The sequence below is a fragment of the Opisthocomus hoazin genome, chromosome 7 (assembly GCF_030867145.1).
Source record: "Opisthocomus hoazin isolate bOpiHoa1 chromosome 7, bOpiHoa1.hap1, whole genome shotgun sequence".
NCBI classification, from domain to species: Eukaryota; Metazoa; Chordata; class Aves; order Opisthocomiformes; family Opisthocomidae; genus Opisthocomus; species Opisthocomus hoazin.
This window is the reverse complement of record NC_134420.1, coordinates 31,997,796-32,010,348: the sequence shown is the minus strand read 5'-3', so window position 1 is coordinate 32,010,348 and position 12,553 is coordinate 31,997,796. Positions and strand designations below refer to the sequence as shown.

The following is a 12,553-nucleotide window of genomic DNA, read 5'->3' as shown; positions in this document are numbered from 1 at the left end:
ATTGCGTTTTTCACCTCCTAGCTTTGCAAATGTTATTTTTCTAGATTGAAGATAAACTGTTAGAGCTATCAGAGCTGATGAAGAAGGTAAAGGAGAGCTGGGACATGAGGAAAGAGTTATACGAAGAAAACTGGGAGATTCAGTTGCTCCGCAGAGAGCTAGAACAAGCAGAAGCATGGCTGGCTGCCAAGGAGAGCTTTCTTTCAGATCCTAGCTATGGGGTGAGTAATGATAGTGCAACGCTATTGAAATGCCTCTTAGTGTATACAGGGTTCTTGGAGCATGTATCAGCTCGGGCCTGAAGTTAATCACAATCTAAACTGTAATGCACCCTTGAGATTACAAGGGTCAGCAGCTCTGTCCTCTTACAGAAGTGAGCCCAGGACAGATACTGCATTTTACATGGTGATGGACTCCAGGAGTGGTGGCGTCCAATGGGTAGTAGAAGACTGGGAAGAATTCCAAACCATTTTTTTACATCATAAGATAACTTGCAGAGGGTTTAACCTTCCCTGTCATGCTGAGAGCCTGTTTCGAAAGGAAAAAGGGGTTTTCCCCACCTTGTGTTGGGCAGTAGAATGTTTTGCGGAGATGGCTTGATAGCTAGCTTGTGAATTCCTATTTAAACACCAGCATCCATAGTTTTGGGGGTTTTCTCATTGTTGACTGTCTTCTGATGGTTTATGAGATGAGAGAACAATGTCATAAACTCAGGTATCGAAAACTAAGCAGAGAGTAAGGTTTAACATGCATGTATTGTAGGGCAGGAATAAACTCTGTGTCTAGTACAAGCTGGAATCCAAATACTCAGTCTGTATATAAACAGTTCTACTTGGAAGCCATGATACCACATGGCTTCTCAGAAAAAAGGTTGTTATTTGAGCTCTTTTTTTATGTACAGCACACAGACTGCAAGCTACAGACCTTTTTTTAAATGTAAATTAAGATTTTTCAGACACTACCAGGTGTTTAGATGTTCAATTACAAAAATGTCACAATCATAATTTGGGTAAATAGAATGGGTAAGTCTGAAAATCTTAAGCATAATTTCTTCCGATGGACTTGATTTTGGACTTCTGTATCTGATAATTTTTCCATTCAGGATTCAGTGTCTGAAGTAGAGGAATTACTGAAGAAACACCATGATTTTGAGAAGATGCTTGCAGCTCAGGAGGAGAAATTTGCTCAGCTCAGCAGGAAAACTAAGGTGAGAAGTAGAAGGTTGATGAGCTGCATATGAGACAGGATGATATGAGTCCTTGAATGTTTGGGGCTCAGTCACTCCATGTAAGAATGAACTCCTGTGCTGAGATGAGTGACCAAAGAGGTGTTGCAGACAGAGCAACTGAGAACGAGAATAGAGGTGTGTAGTGCACCTTGCTGTGTGAGAAACAGGGTGATCCTTCACTACACAGATGGAGAGATTTTGATTCATCCAAGGTGTTGCTAGGGAGCTGCAGCCATCTGACAGTGCCAGAGGATAGCAAAGGGCTGAAAATAAAGGGAGACCAAGGCAGAGATAGGCCTTTTCCCTGCCAGCATCAGAGTTCTACAATGGATTGTATTAGGTACCAAAAATATTGTCAGCCTCCTCAATCCAGTTTCAATGGTTTTTAAAATTATTTTCCTGAAATAACTAGAAAAACATAACTTTTGTGTTTGGCATTAGGCTAAAAATAAGTTTAGATGGGTCTGCCTTTTGTTTAGTGATTTGCAGATTGGCTAAATGAAGGGAGGAAGGTCCTCCACTCTAAAGTTTTCTGTGAAAACACCCCTGGATACTCACTGTTCCTACAACAAACTTAAAGAAGCAGTGCCACAGAAAAGAAGCATAGCTTCTTTAGAGTTTAGTAAAGACTCTAGAGAACTTGGCAAGGGCAGGGTTCACTGTATTTGACATTAACAGCCATCAGTATACGTGATTTGGGCAACAAAATACTGCTCAGCACATAGCAGTTAAGTTCAGTTCTAACTCTAAGAATGCCAGTGGAGGAGCAGGGCTTAAAATTCAGTACCAGGAAAGAGTGTATTTGAAAAACTATTTCTGCTTAAAATAAAAAAAAAAAGCTTAGGTAAGTGCCCATGAATCCAATTAAAGTAATTTTTAAAAACTTAATATTTGTGTCCTACAGAGGGAGACAAATCTTCTGAAACAAGTGGACACAGAAGAGAGTGAGCAGAAGGATAAAGGCAAAGTTGTACGGGTTCCCTCTCTGAAAAGAAAAACATCTGACAAAAGGAATACACCACCAAAAGTGACAGCGATAAAGAGCACAACACCACTGCCATCTGTGCCCTTACCCAGCTTGTCCTGGAGGGCCCCACTTGAAACTATTTTCTCCCCTGTCGAAAAGTCTCCATCGACATTCCAACAATTCGTTGCTGGGGGAGTCCAAGAAGTGCTGAACATCAACAAAACAGAAATGAAAGCTGAGAGGAGGCTCAGTGAGATTAGCACTCCACCTACACCAAAGATGTTGGGCCCACGAGCTACATCTTTGGAAAGTCACAGCTCTTCACACTCTGGTTTACCTCCTACTCCCATAAGCCAGCAATGCAGCAGCAGTGTGTCAGAATCGTATGCCACCAGCCTTTTATCACCTCAGGAAAAAAGTGCTAGAGGCTTCTCTTTCTCCAACCTGCAGACAAAACTAACGGCAGCTCCACCTGAGGCTGGCCAGAGGTCACTAGATAAATCACCAGACTTACTGCTGTCTAACTCCTCTTGGGAGAGACCAGAGAATACATCTTCAGTAAGTCCCAGGGATTCCTGGCTCTCTCCCTACAAAACTGCAATCCCATGCTAGTTAAAGTAAGGAAATACAGGAGGTTCTGTGTGAAAGTCACAAAGATCACTGTACAGTGGGCATTTCAGTGGATGCACTCGTGGATCCAAACAGCAGGAGGCATTTTATGTGCCTTTGCAGTTGATAAACTTTCAAAAAAAACAGTTAACGTAAGCAGCTAGGTATAGCTTAAAAGCATTTTTGATTTGCTCAGCTTTATAGCCTAGGTCTTGACAACTGTATTGTTTTCTGGTTTTCTTTGCTGAACTAGAAGGTATTCATGCTGCTGGATACTCAGTAGAGTACATAACAAGAGCCAGCAGATGCTGTCTCACAAAGAGTCAAGACTGCTGATTTACCCACACCCTCTGTGGGAGGTGGTGGTGCTTAGCATCCACTGAATTTAGAAGTCAGAGGGAGGCAGGACTTAGCGACACCAAAGAGGTGACCAAGTGCAAGACTAGAACGAGCAACTCCTGTTTGCTCACCCTGGCAGGATGTTAAATCCCAGGCTCACTGTTAGCTCATGGACAGGTAAAAATTGTTCCCTTCCCCTCTTGCACTTTGAGAGGAATGTGTTTTGTCACGTATCCCAGTGTACCAGTACAACACTATGCATTGGTGTAACTCAGTATTATTGCAGGGGTAGTACGAATAACTTTAGCAATTTAAATTCTGAATTGTATTTAATAATATAAAAATAATGTTAATTAATTAATACACCATGATAGAGCAAATTCCATTAACAAATTGTTCTAGAAGGACATGAATTCTTTTCATTTAGGTAGTATATCAGAGATGTAACTGCAACCTAGAGAGGATTTCTAGCTGTGCTGTGAACGTAAAGGCTAGAGGCAGTAGAAATAAGTTTCTCTGTGTGGAATTTATCTAGAAAGACCTTCAGAAATTATAACACTAGTGTAAGGGCCATTTTTAAGTTAAGCAGCAATGTTCTTGTGTGTCTCAGGTTTCTGCAAGTCACCAGCGCATGGAGGGATTCCTAGAAAAGAGAGACCAGCTCCTTCCAGGAAGACAACAGGTAGAAACAAATGCCATCACTCTGGGTTAATTCATCTCTCCTTGAGCTGTAATCCAGATCTGGTCTGACTCAGGACTGTGGGTTTAATTTAGTTACTACTAAAATTCATGGTTTGTTGGCAGAGGAAGCCCTCACTTCCATGCTCCCAATGATCATAATTTCTAACTGTGCTAGAAGAGAATGAAGGCTTCTGTTTATCTTTGAAGAAGTGGTTTGTTTAATCCAGAGCTGAATGAAACTGTAATCTAAATTCTCATCCTGGGAAAGAATATCACTTCAGGTCAGTAGGCTAATGATCATAACAGGGCACGAAATTTTCTAATATTTGTCACTAATCTGTAGACACCCGAGTGTTTCCTGAGGTATTGCGTGTAAACAAGTTGTCTTGGATTGTTTGTCCCATGGAATATTTCCTCTGAAACTTCTAAGTTGAAAGACCTCTTTAAAAAATTTAATCTGGTATGAACTCCGTCTTCTGGAAGAGAAATTTAGTAATTCTTCTCTTCTGGACACACTGAATTTAGTCTGCTGTGATACTGAACTTCCACCTTACCAAACAAGAAAAACTATGACTTACCTTCCTCAGGACTTTTTCCTTCCTTTTCTCCGAATGACCAGATTGTCAGCTTGATTCACTGACATAACAAAATAAGAATATACACAAGTAATAGAGTCCTTCATCCAGAAGGGTCTCATGGCACTAGACTAACCTTTCACTGGTACACAGCTGGGGTAGGAAATAGCAGCTACTTCTGCACAGTAGCATTCCACTGGGGTTACTCTAGGAAATGAAGAAGAATTCAGCAGCCATGTTAGACTGAAACCATATACTTAACAAAACTAGACTGTGACCAGCAGACAAGGGCCAGCATTCCAGCTGGAAAAAAAAATTGAGATTTTAGTGGCCAGAAATAGATGTAACTTTGATTACCCACCTTCTCTGAAAGATGTGGCTGACCACAACATGGTGTAGAGCTTGCTTGCACCATGCTTTGGTGCAAATATCATTTGTTCAGTCCTGAGTCACAGAGAGACCCTTCCTGAATCACCCACACCAGAAACTACAGCAGGTCGTGTTTTTCTAGGAGATAATCATGACTAAGAGATCTTCTGTGACCATAATCTGGGAAGCTGCACATGAAAGATTTCATTAGTCCAATGAAATATATAGCTAATAATTGGATTTTGTTACCATTTCTATTCATGTAGCCAGGCTCAAGGTCTTGGAAATCCTTCTATGTGAAACTTGATGGATTAAAGCTGGATTTCTATAATGATGAAAAAGAAGCATCTAAGGTAATTTGTTTTTTGAATCTTTCTAGTAATGTCTGTGTTTCCCTATCTAAAAATGTGTTTAAAAGAAAATAGAGTTAACATTTGCTTTGGTTTGGGGCTGGGGTAATCAGTGAAATGTGAGCTAAGTGAAAATTCAACCATTGTTCAACTGACATCAATTGTAAGACAGAATAATAAACTTTCAGAAATTTTCAAACATATTCCTTATAAGAAGTATCTTATTCAAGAATTGCCTTGAAGATATAACACAATAGTCCATTGTTCCTCTGTGGTTCTTCCTATTCAGTGATCCTAGTTATAAAGTTGGAAGCAGAAAAAGATAGTATGGGTGTGTAGTCAGCCTGGTATGGAGGTTGGTATGGAACTGAATCCTAGCAGAAAAAATGCAGAAGACATTTGTTTTAATGTCATCCTCCTTCAGAACGTATCTGCGCTCCTGTCCCTGAGCGTTCCTGGTGCCAAATGTGAGAGGCTTGTCAATTACATCAGGAAAGAAAATGCCTTCATGTTGCGGTAAGTCTTATGGTGAAATGCACTAATAAAAACCTACACAGCTACCTGTATGGTTGTATTTGCCTACAGTCACCTAAGACTGTATGTTGTTAGGAGGTGTAACTGAAATGTTTTACAGTGCTTGCCTCGCTCCTAAGGACAGGTGTAAGGCAAGACTAACTAGAATTCACCTTCTCCTTATTTACAGGCTGAGAGATGGGGCAGAGTATTTCTTTGCAGCACCTTCTCAGACACTGATGGAGGACTGGCTGCAGTCACTGCAGAATAACATAGGTACATTCTCATTTCCTTCAAGAATGAATGGTGTTCTTAGCAAGTGATGGTGAGAGAAAGAGAAGAGAAGGAGAAGGTGTCCTTAGTCTGCGGCATTTTGAACTGTCCTCTGTTAGACAGCAGTACGCAAGGCACCCGCCACCTTGTCATGTAATGACCTGCCAGGAGAATGCCCAGGGTGGCTTGCAAAGCAGCCTCTCAGTTGCACTGCGGCCGGCATCAGGTTATTCCCAGGGAGGCGCCTTGCCCAAGGGCCATATTCATCCTTTTAATAAGGGCTTGCTTTGGATCTTGATTAACAGCTTTTGTTCTGAATTTTGATCTCTTTCTGGACACCTCACTAGGCTGTGGCTTAGTGGAAAGGAAGCCAGAGCATAATTATAACGATGTTCAGAGGGAGTTGTTAGGTATGCAGAAATGGCAAATCTGCCTCTAACACTACCTCAGAAGGTTTTTATTGGTGTTCTTTGACTCTGCAGGACAGAGTAACAGATCACATTCCATAGTGGTGGTGCAGCCTTTCACTCCAAACACAGAGACCTCCCAGACAAGACTGTGGGACTTTCCAGACAGAGACTCTGATGAAAGGCTGACCAGCAAAAGCTCACTCCTGAGGTAGGAGCTCTGCACCACACGGCTGAAATGACGTCTCTCCTGTTTGTGCTTAGATAGCAGTCACCTAAAAAGGGAGAGAGCCCTGACATCAAAAAGTCCCACTTCCCTGTCACTAATCCAGTAAAATATATTATTCTTGAGTGTGATCCAGCCTCAAATAATTTGAGTCATTTATGATATGCTACAGCCAGTTTTTAAAAATGGGCCTCACTGTAGTCAGCCATGTCCTGTCTGTGGTTGAGGACTTAAAATTAGGACACCCAAAGGGATTCTTGTATCACCTGTTGAGACTGGGTTACCTGTATGCTCAACAGAGAGAGACTTGTTCCAACAAATGAGGGAATCGGAGCAGGAATCCACAATAGGTGCCTTGGATTTTCCTCTGAACATTCCCTCCAGCAGGGTCTGAAAGAAACCCAGCCTCCTAATTTAAGGAGCCAAACCGGTTGTCTAAAGTTGCAGTTTGAATACGTTCCTCAAAGGCTGTTTTGAAAATCTGAGCACAGGCACGCAAAACGCAGCCACAGCCAAATTGGGAAATTTGGCCTGTAGCATAAATCAATTTCTGTTGCCTGTGGAGTCTGTAAAAATCTTACAGACGATGATGTGAAATCCTAGTCCCTCTGCCTGGTAGATTTTTGCTGCTGAGCTAGATGCCTAACAAGTTCTTACATATACACAGTGACTTAAACTCCCCCAGATTGTCCCTGATTTTCTGGTGATGCCTGTTGTTGATAGGAGAACGCCTTCCTTCAAAATCAAACCAGAGAGAGAGTCTGCAGGATTTTCCAGAGATTTTAAGGAAGATGGGACTGCAGTGACACGAGCCTCCATCACCACCGTGAGCCTGGAACAAAACTCCCTCCATCGCTACTAGAAGCAGGAGGAGAAAAATGACATTTGTCTCAATGAATACCAGACCTCTCACTGTTATATCCTAACACAGACCTCTGGAAATGTATTGATATGTTTTAAGTTAATCACTACCCTTGGAACTTATTTTAATTATGTATTAAATCTACTGAAGCCATTAAATATAATTAAACAGGACTGCAGCTGGTATACTTTTGTGTACGCGATGACTCTGTCATTCATCATATCACCTAAGTGACCTCTACTCCAAGTTACCTAATGGAGTTGCAGCAGGACGTTTAAGCCAGACAGCTCAAGTGAAGTGACTCTGCGAGACAGAAATGGGGAGCACAGAGCAGAGCACGAGGTGCAAGCTGTGACTGAACAGCAGCCACCTGCAAGCAGCTTTGCAGATATCAATGGACAAGATTTAAGAGGGTTGGGTGGTCTGTACACCACAGAAGCAGAAGTCTCAAAGGGGACATTTGTTATATAATTCCTGCAGCGTTTTGTAGTCTCCACAGTCTTTCATTTTTACAACACATTAACCAACGATTCCCTAACTATTTGCCAATTCGTTCTGAATGAGGTTACCAGGAAAAATAGTCCTGCAGTGTTATTCATTTTTAATGGAATCTGAAACTAAAATAATGCATGAACTATCAGTCTTTCCATGTAAAAGGAGAGGAAAGACAGGATAGCAAGGAGGAATTCTAGTCCCCAGACCACTGCTCTGAGAAAGACCAAAAAACTAGGCTGACTAACAAGAGCCTGTTGGGAAGCTGAGTTGAGCTGGAATTATGTAATAGCCTTTTAGGGAAATACAGGGGAAGGAAAAAAAATGCGCTATACTAGGTTTTCTGTCTCAACTTGTTCTCATTACACTATTGGCCTTTTTCACTCTTCTAAATTCCAATAGCTGAACCTGTCTCACGTGCACATGAATTGCCAAATGTTTATCCCCACACTGCATGCAGCGACGTCCCAGCATGATGCAGCAGCAGCAGTACCATAAAGATAGATGACCACGTCAGTAGGAGTCTGTTCTTTTGAGCAAGAAGTATAATGCTTACTTTGAAAAGATACCGCGCCTTGGGCTAAATACAGAAGTGCTGGTGGGATGGGAGGTCTGGAGGCCTGTAGTTAGTGTCTTACTCAAAGCCGAATAATCATCAGTAGATCAGGGCAGCTATGGTTTTGTTGAGACCAGCCTTAAAAACTCTACAAGACTGTAAATTCCACAGTCTCTCTGGGTGACCTGTTTAGTGTTGCTCTGCTCTGAGTGAATTTTTTCCTGAAGTTTCATATGAGCCTTCCAAGTCATGACTTGTGCCTGTTGTCCCCCACACCATTACCGAGAAGGGCATGGACCCATCTGCCTTCTGCCTGCACTTCAGCACCTGTAGGTGCTGTTGCACTGCCTTCTCTTTTGCCAGACTATGCAAGTGCAGCTCTACCTGTCTCCCCTCGTAGGCTGTGTGCCCTCAGACCCCTGATCATCTTGATAGCCCTCCACCACACCCATTTCAGTCTCTCTGCTTCCCCCTTGAACTGGGCATCCCCAGACTGTTCACTATATTGCATGTATGTCCTCATCACTCCTGACTAAAGGGGGGGTTGCCCTCCCGACATAGCCTGTGATGGGGTTTGCTTTATTTGCGCTGCTTACTCATACTGACCATGGCGCCCACTGTAACTGCCAGATGTTTCCAGCAGAGCTGCTACTCAGGCAGTTGTTGCTTAGTCCATGCTGACACAGGGGCATATTCTGCATCTGGTGCTGAGTTTTGCGCTTTTCCTTGTTTAATTTCATGAGATTTCCATTGGTCCAATCCTCAAGTATTCTCAAAGTCTTCTGGATTGAAGATCTGCCATTTCTCATGCCAGCTGCTCCCTGATTTTTTAGTATTGTCCCCAGATGTACCGAAGATGTGCTCTACCTCATTGTACAGCTCACTGATAAAGTCATAGAACAATATTAGTCACAGTATTTGCACCAGGATACTCCATTTGTCACCAGCCAAGGTCTAGAAGTCAAGCCATTAATCATTGCCACTGTAGAAGGCAGCTCAGCCAGTTTTCAAGCCATCTAACAGTCTGTTTATTCAGCAAGACTTCCATAACTTCCAAATGAGAATGCTGTCAGAGGCAAGAGACAAGCCTTACTAACGCCGAAGTATATTACATCTACTTTTCTCCACATTACCACCTACCCAGTCATTTCACCATGAAGCACACTAACATGGTCCAAGCCTGATGTCCCCTTAGCAAATCCCTGCTGAATATTCCGCATTGCTGCCTTGTCCTTCATGTGCTTGGAATGAAGTCCAGGAGGACTTGCTGCATGATCTCAGCAGTGGCTGTGGTGAGGCTGATTGGCCTCATACACAAACCAGTTGTACTGGGTTTGCATGGAAAGGGTTTGGTAGCAGGGAGGGCTGCAGGGATGGCTTCTGTGAGAAACTGCCAGAAGATTCCCCTGTGTCCGATGGAGCCAATGCCAGCTGGCTCCAAGACAGACCTGCCACTGGGCAAGGCCAAGCCCATCACCAACAGTGGTAGCGCCTCTGGGATAACGCATTTAAGAAGTGGGGGAGGAACCTGCAGCAGGAGAGAAGAGTGAGACAATGTGAGAGAAATAACTCGGCAGACACCGAGACCAGTGAAGAAGGAGGGGGAGGAGGTGACCCAGGTGCCGGAGCAGAGATTCTCATGTAGCCCATGGAGAAGACCATGGTGAGGCAGGCTGTGCCCCTGCAACCCATGGAGGGCCATGGTGGAGCAGACATCCACCTGTAGCCCGTGGAGGACCCCATGCCAGAGCAGGTGAATGCCCAAAGGAGGCTGTGACCCCATGGAAGCCTGCGCTGGAGCAGGCTCCTGGCAGGACCTGTGGACATGGAGAGAGGAGCCCATGCCGGAGTAGGTTTGCTGGCAGGACTTGTGACCCCGTGGGGGACCCACGCTGGAGCAGCCTGTTCCTGAAGGACTGCACCCCATGGGAAAGACCCACTCTGCAGCAGTTAATGAAGAACTGCAGCCTGTGGGAAGGACTCATGTTGGAGTGGTTCATGGAGAACTATCTCCTGTGCGAGGGACCTCACACTGGAGCAGGGGAAGAGAGTGAGGAGTCTCCCCCCCCCCCCCCCCCCGAGGAGGAAGGAGTGACAGAGACAACATGTGATGAAATGACCACAACTCCCATTCCATGTTCCTCTGTGCTGCTGGGGGAAGGAGGTAGAGAAAATCAGGAGTGAAGTCAAGCCCAGGAAGAAGGGAGGGGTGGGGGGAAGGTGTTTTAAGATGTAGTTTCATTTCTCATTACCATACTCTGATTTGATTGGTAATAAATTAAACTAATTTCCCCAAGTTGAGTCTGGTTTTGCTTGTGACAGTAATTGGTGAGTGATGTCCCTGTCCTTATCTCAACCCACAAGCCTTTCATTATACTTTCTCTTCCCTGTTCAGTTGAGGAGGGGGAGTGATACAGTGGCTCTGGTGGTCACCTACCAACCACAATCATTTACCAGATCCTTTCTTGCCTTCACATTAGACCATATCCCATCACGAGAGACCTCCTCCAGCCACCATAACGCTTCACAGGTAAGAAGAGCAGTAGTCTCAGAGTTACACAGCCTGCTAGCGCAACGCTTCACTGAACATCTACCTTCTCTAAGTAGACCTTGATCTGTTGCTTCCCTGATGTTGGATCTCCCAACTCCTTCCCTAACCATGCTGGTGCACACAGACACCTGGGACCAGGCATTACCTATGATTACTGAGAAGATTTTCTCCTCCATTTGTCTCTCTAATGGCCCCACAGTTTCTCTGAACTTCTCTGTCATTGATATCTACATTGTTGAAGAGTAAAGAGTAGCTAAACAAACTTTAGCGATTCCTGCAACATCACAAATCTGGGCTCTGGATGAGTAGCAGAGAGTCCAGGACAAAAGACCTGGCCAGCTGTCTGGTGCCTCTGTCCCACACAGGAGGCAGTCTCCTGCCACTAATGCTCTTTGACTCCTCTTCATATGTCAGATAAGAAACCTGAATCTAAGTAATGAAGACTACTCTGAGACTTTGCAGACTCTCAGCACAGCTTCTAGCAGTCAAAGCAGATATAAGGAATTGAAACAAATTAGAATTAAAACTTGGGCAATAATGCTGTGGGATTGCTGGATTAAGTAGATAGGTATGTTGAACTGAATCTTTTCCTACAGGGGACTAGGCCGAACCTTCTTGACGAACAGATGTGTGCACGCCCACACGCATGCCTGCACATGCGTGTACTTGTGTGAGGAGGTGCTCCTGTTCCAAGCGCGGCATCCCAAGAATGATGCTGTATCACCAGTCCCTTTTCAGCGGCTAAGACTGAGGACCAGAGTGTAACGATAAGGCCCCACGCTAGCTGACTGACCCCAGCTAAGGAATTTATAGAGCCTGACAGAGTGCTGGAGAAATAAACTGAAGTGAAAAAAAAAGGTCTTTAAAAAGTTTTTTACTGTGAGATACGAACATGGCCTGCAGGGTTTTTTCTGGATAAAATGGTCTCATTCCTTTCACAACAATTTGTTGCGTTGGAAACAAGTTAAAAGTGTATTCTGAAAGAAGAGGAATGATCGTCTACACAACAGAAGCAATTTGCAGAAAAGAGCTGTCGCAATTTGTAGAAAAGTGCTGTCGCCATTTTCAGAAAGTGAACTGGAACACTCCAGGTGGCCAGAGCAGCAGACTTGTGAAAGACTTCAGGCTTTAAATTGTTTGAGCTTGATACCAACAAATGAGAGGAATTATGTGCTGTCAGGTCTGTACCTCCCTCCCAGGGATCGTCAGCCGTGCCAGACTGCATTAGTGTGGTCTTAGATGGGATCAGACTAACTGCAGCCTGATCCCCAGTCTCTACAGATGAAAGATAATTGCACTTAATGCTTTGTCTCTTCTTAAGATGTTTTCATGCTCTATTTTTGCCTTGAGGTGCTGACGTAAAGGATGCATTGAATCAGCTGTGCACAGTTAGGACAGCTTCAGAGTAACAGATTTTTTGTGGTGCTTTGAATGACACTCTGCAAAGTCACAGCTATTGAACATAAGCAGTAACCTCATTCTACAATCTGACAAAAAAAAAAAAAAAAATCCCTTGGCAGCCACCTGAGCATCACTCCTAGGAAGAAGGCAAGTA

At 43.8% G+C, this 12,553-nt stretch overlaps 1 protein-coding gene across 5 annotated transcripts in view; it reads left to right on the top strand.

Annotated features, from left to right (window-relative positions):
• The window catches only part of SPTBN5 (spectrin beta, non-erythrocytic 5), a 102,932-nt gene extending 95,360 nt beyond the window's left edge, over positions 1–7,572 (top strand). For all 5 annotated transcript variants that reach the window (XM_075425323.1, XM_075425324.1, XM_075425320.1 and 2 more), the window contains exons 60-68: positions 45–221; positions 1,103–1,207; positions 2,133–2,753; positions 3,754–3,825; positions 5,035–5,121; positions 5,543–5,634; positions 5,822–5,907; positions 6,387–6,522; positions 7,261–7,572. In XM_075425323.1, the coding sequence (XP_075281438.1) occupies positions 45–221; positions 1,103–1,207; positions 2,133–2,753; positions 3,754–3,825; positions 5,035–5,121; positions 5,543–5,634; positions 5,822–5,907; positions 6,387–6,522; positions 7,261–7,399 (1,515 nt within the window). In that variant the 3' untranslated portion in view covers positions 7,400–7,572. The remainder of the gene's footprint in view (positions 1–44; positions 222–1,102; positions 1,208–2,132; positions 2,754–3,753; positions 3,826–5,034; positions 5,122–5,542; positions 5,635–5,821; positions 5,908–6,386; positions 6,523–7,260) is intronic.
• Positions 7,573–12,553: the final 4,981 nt, after the last annotated feature.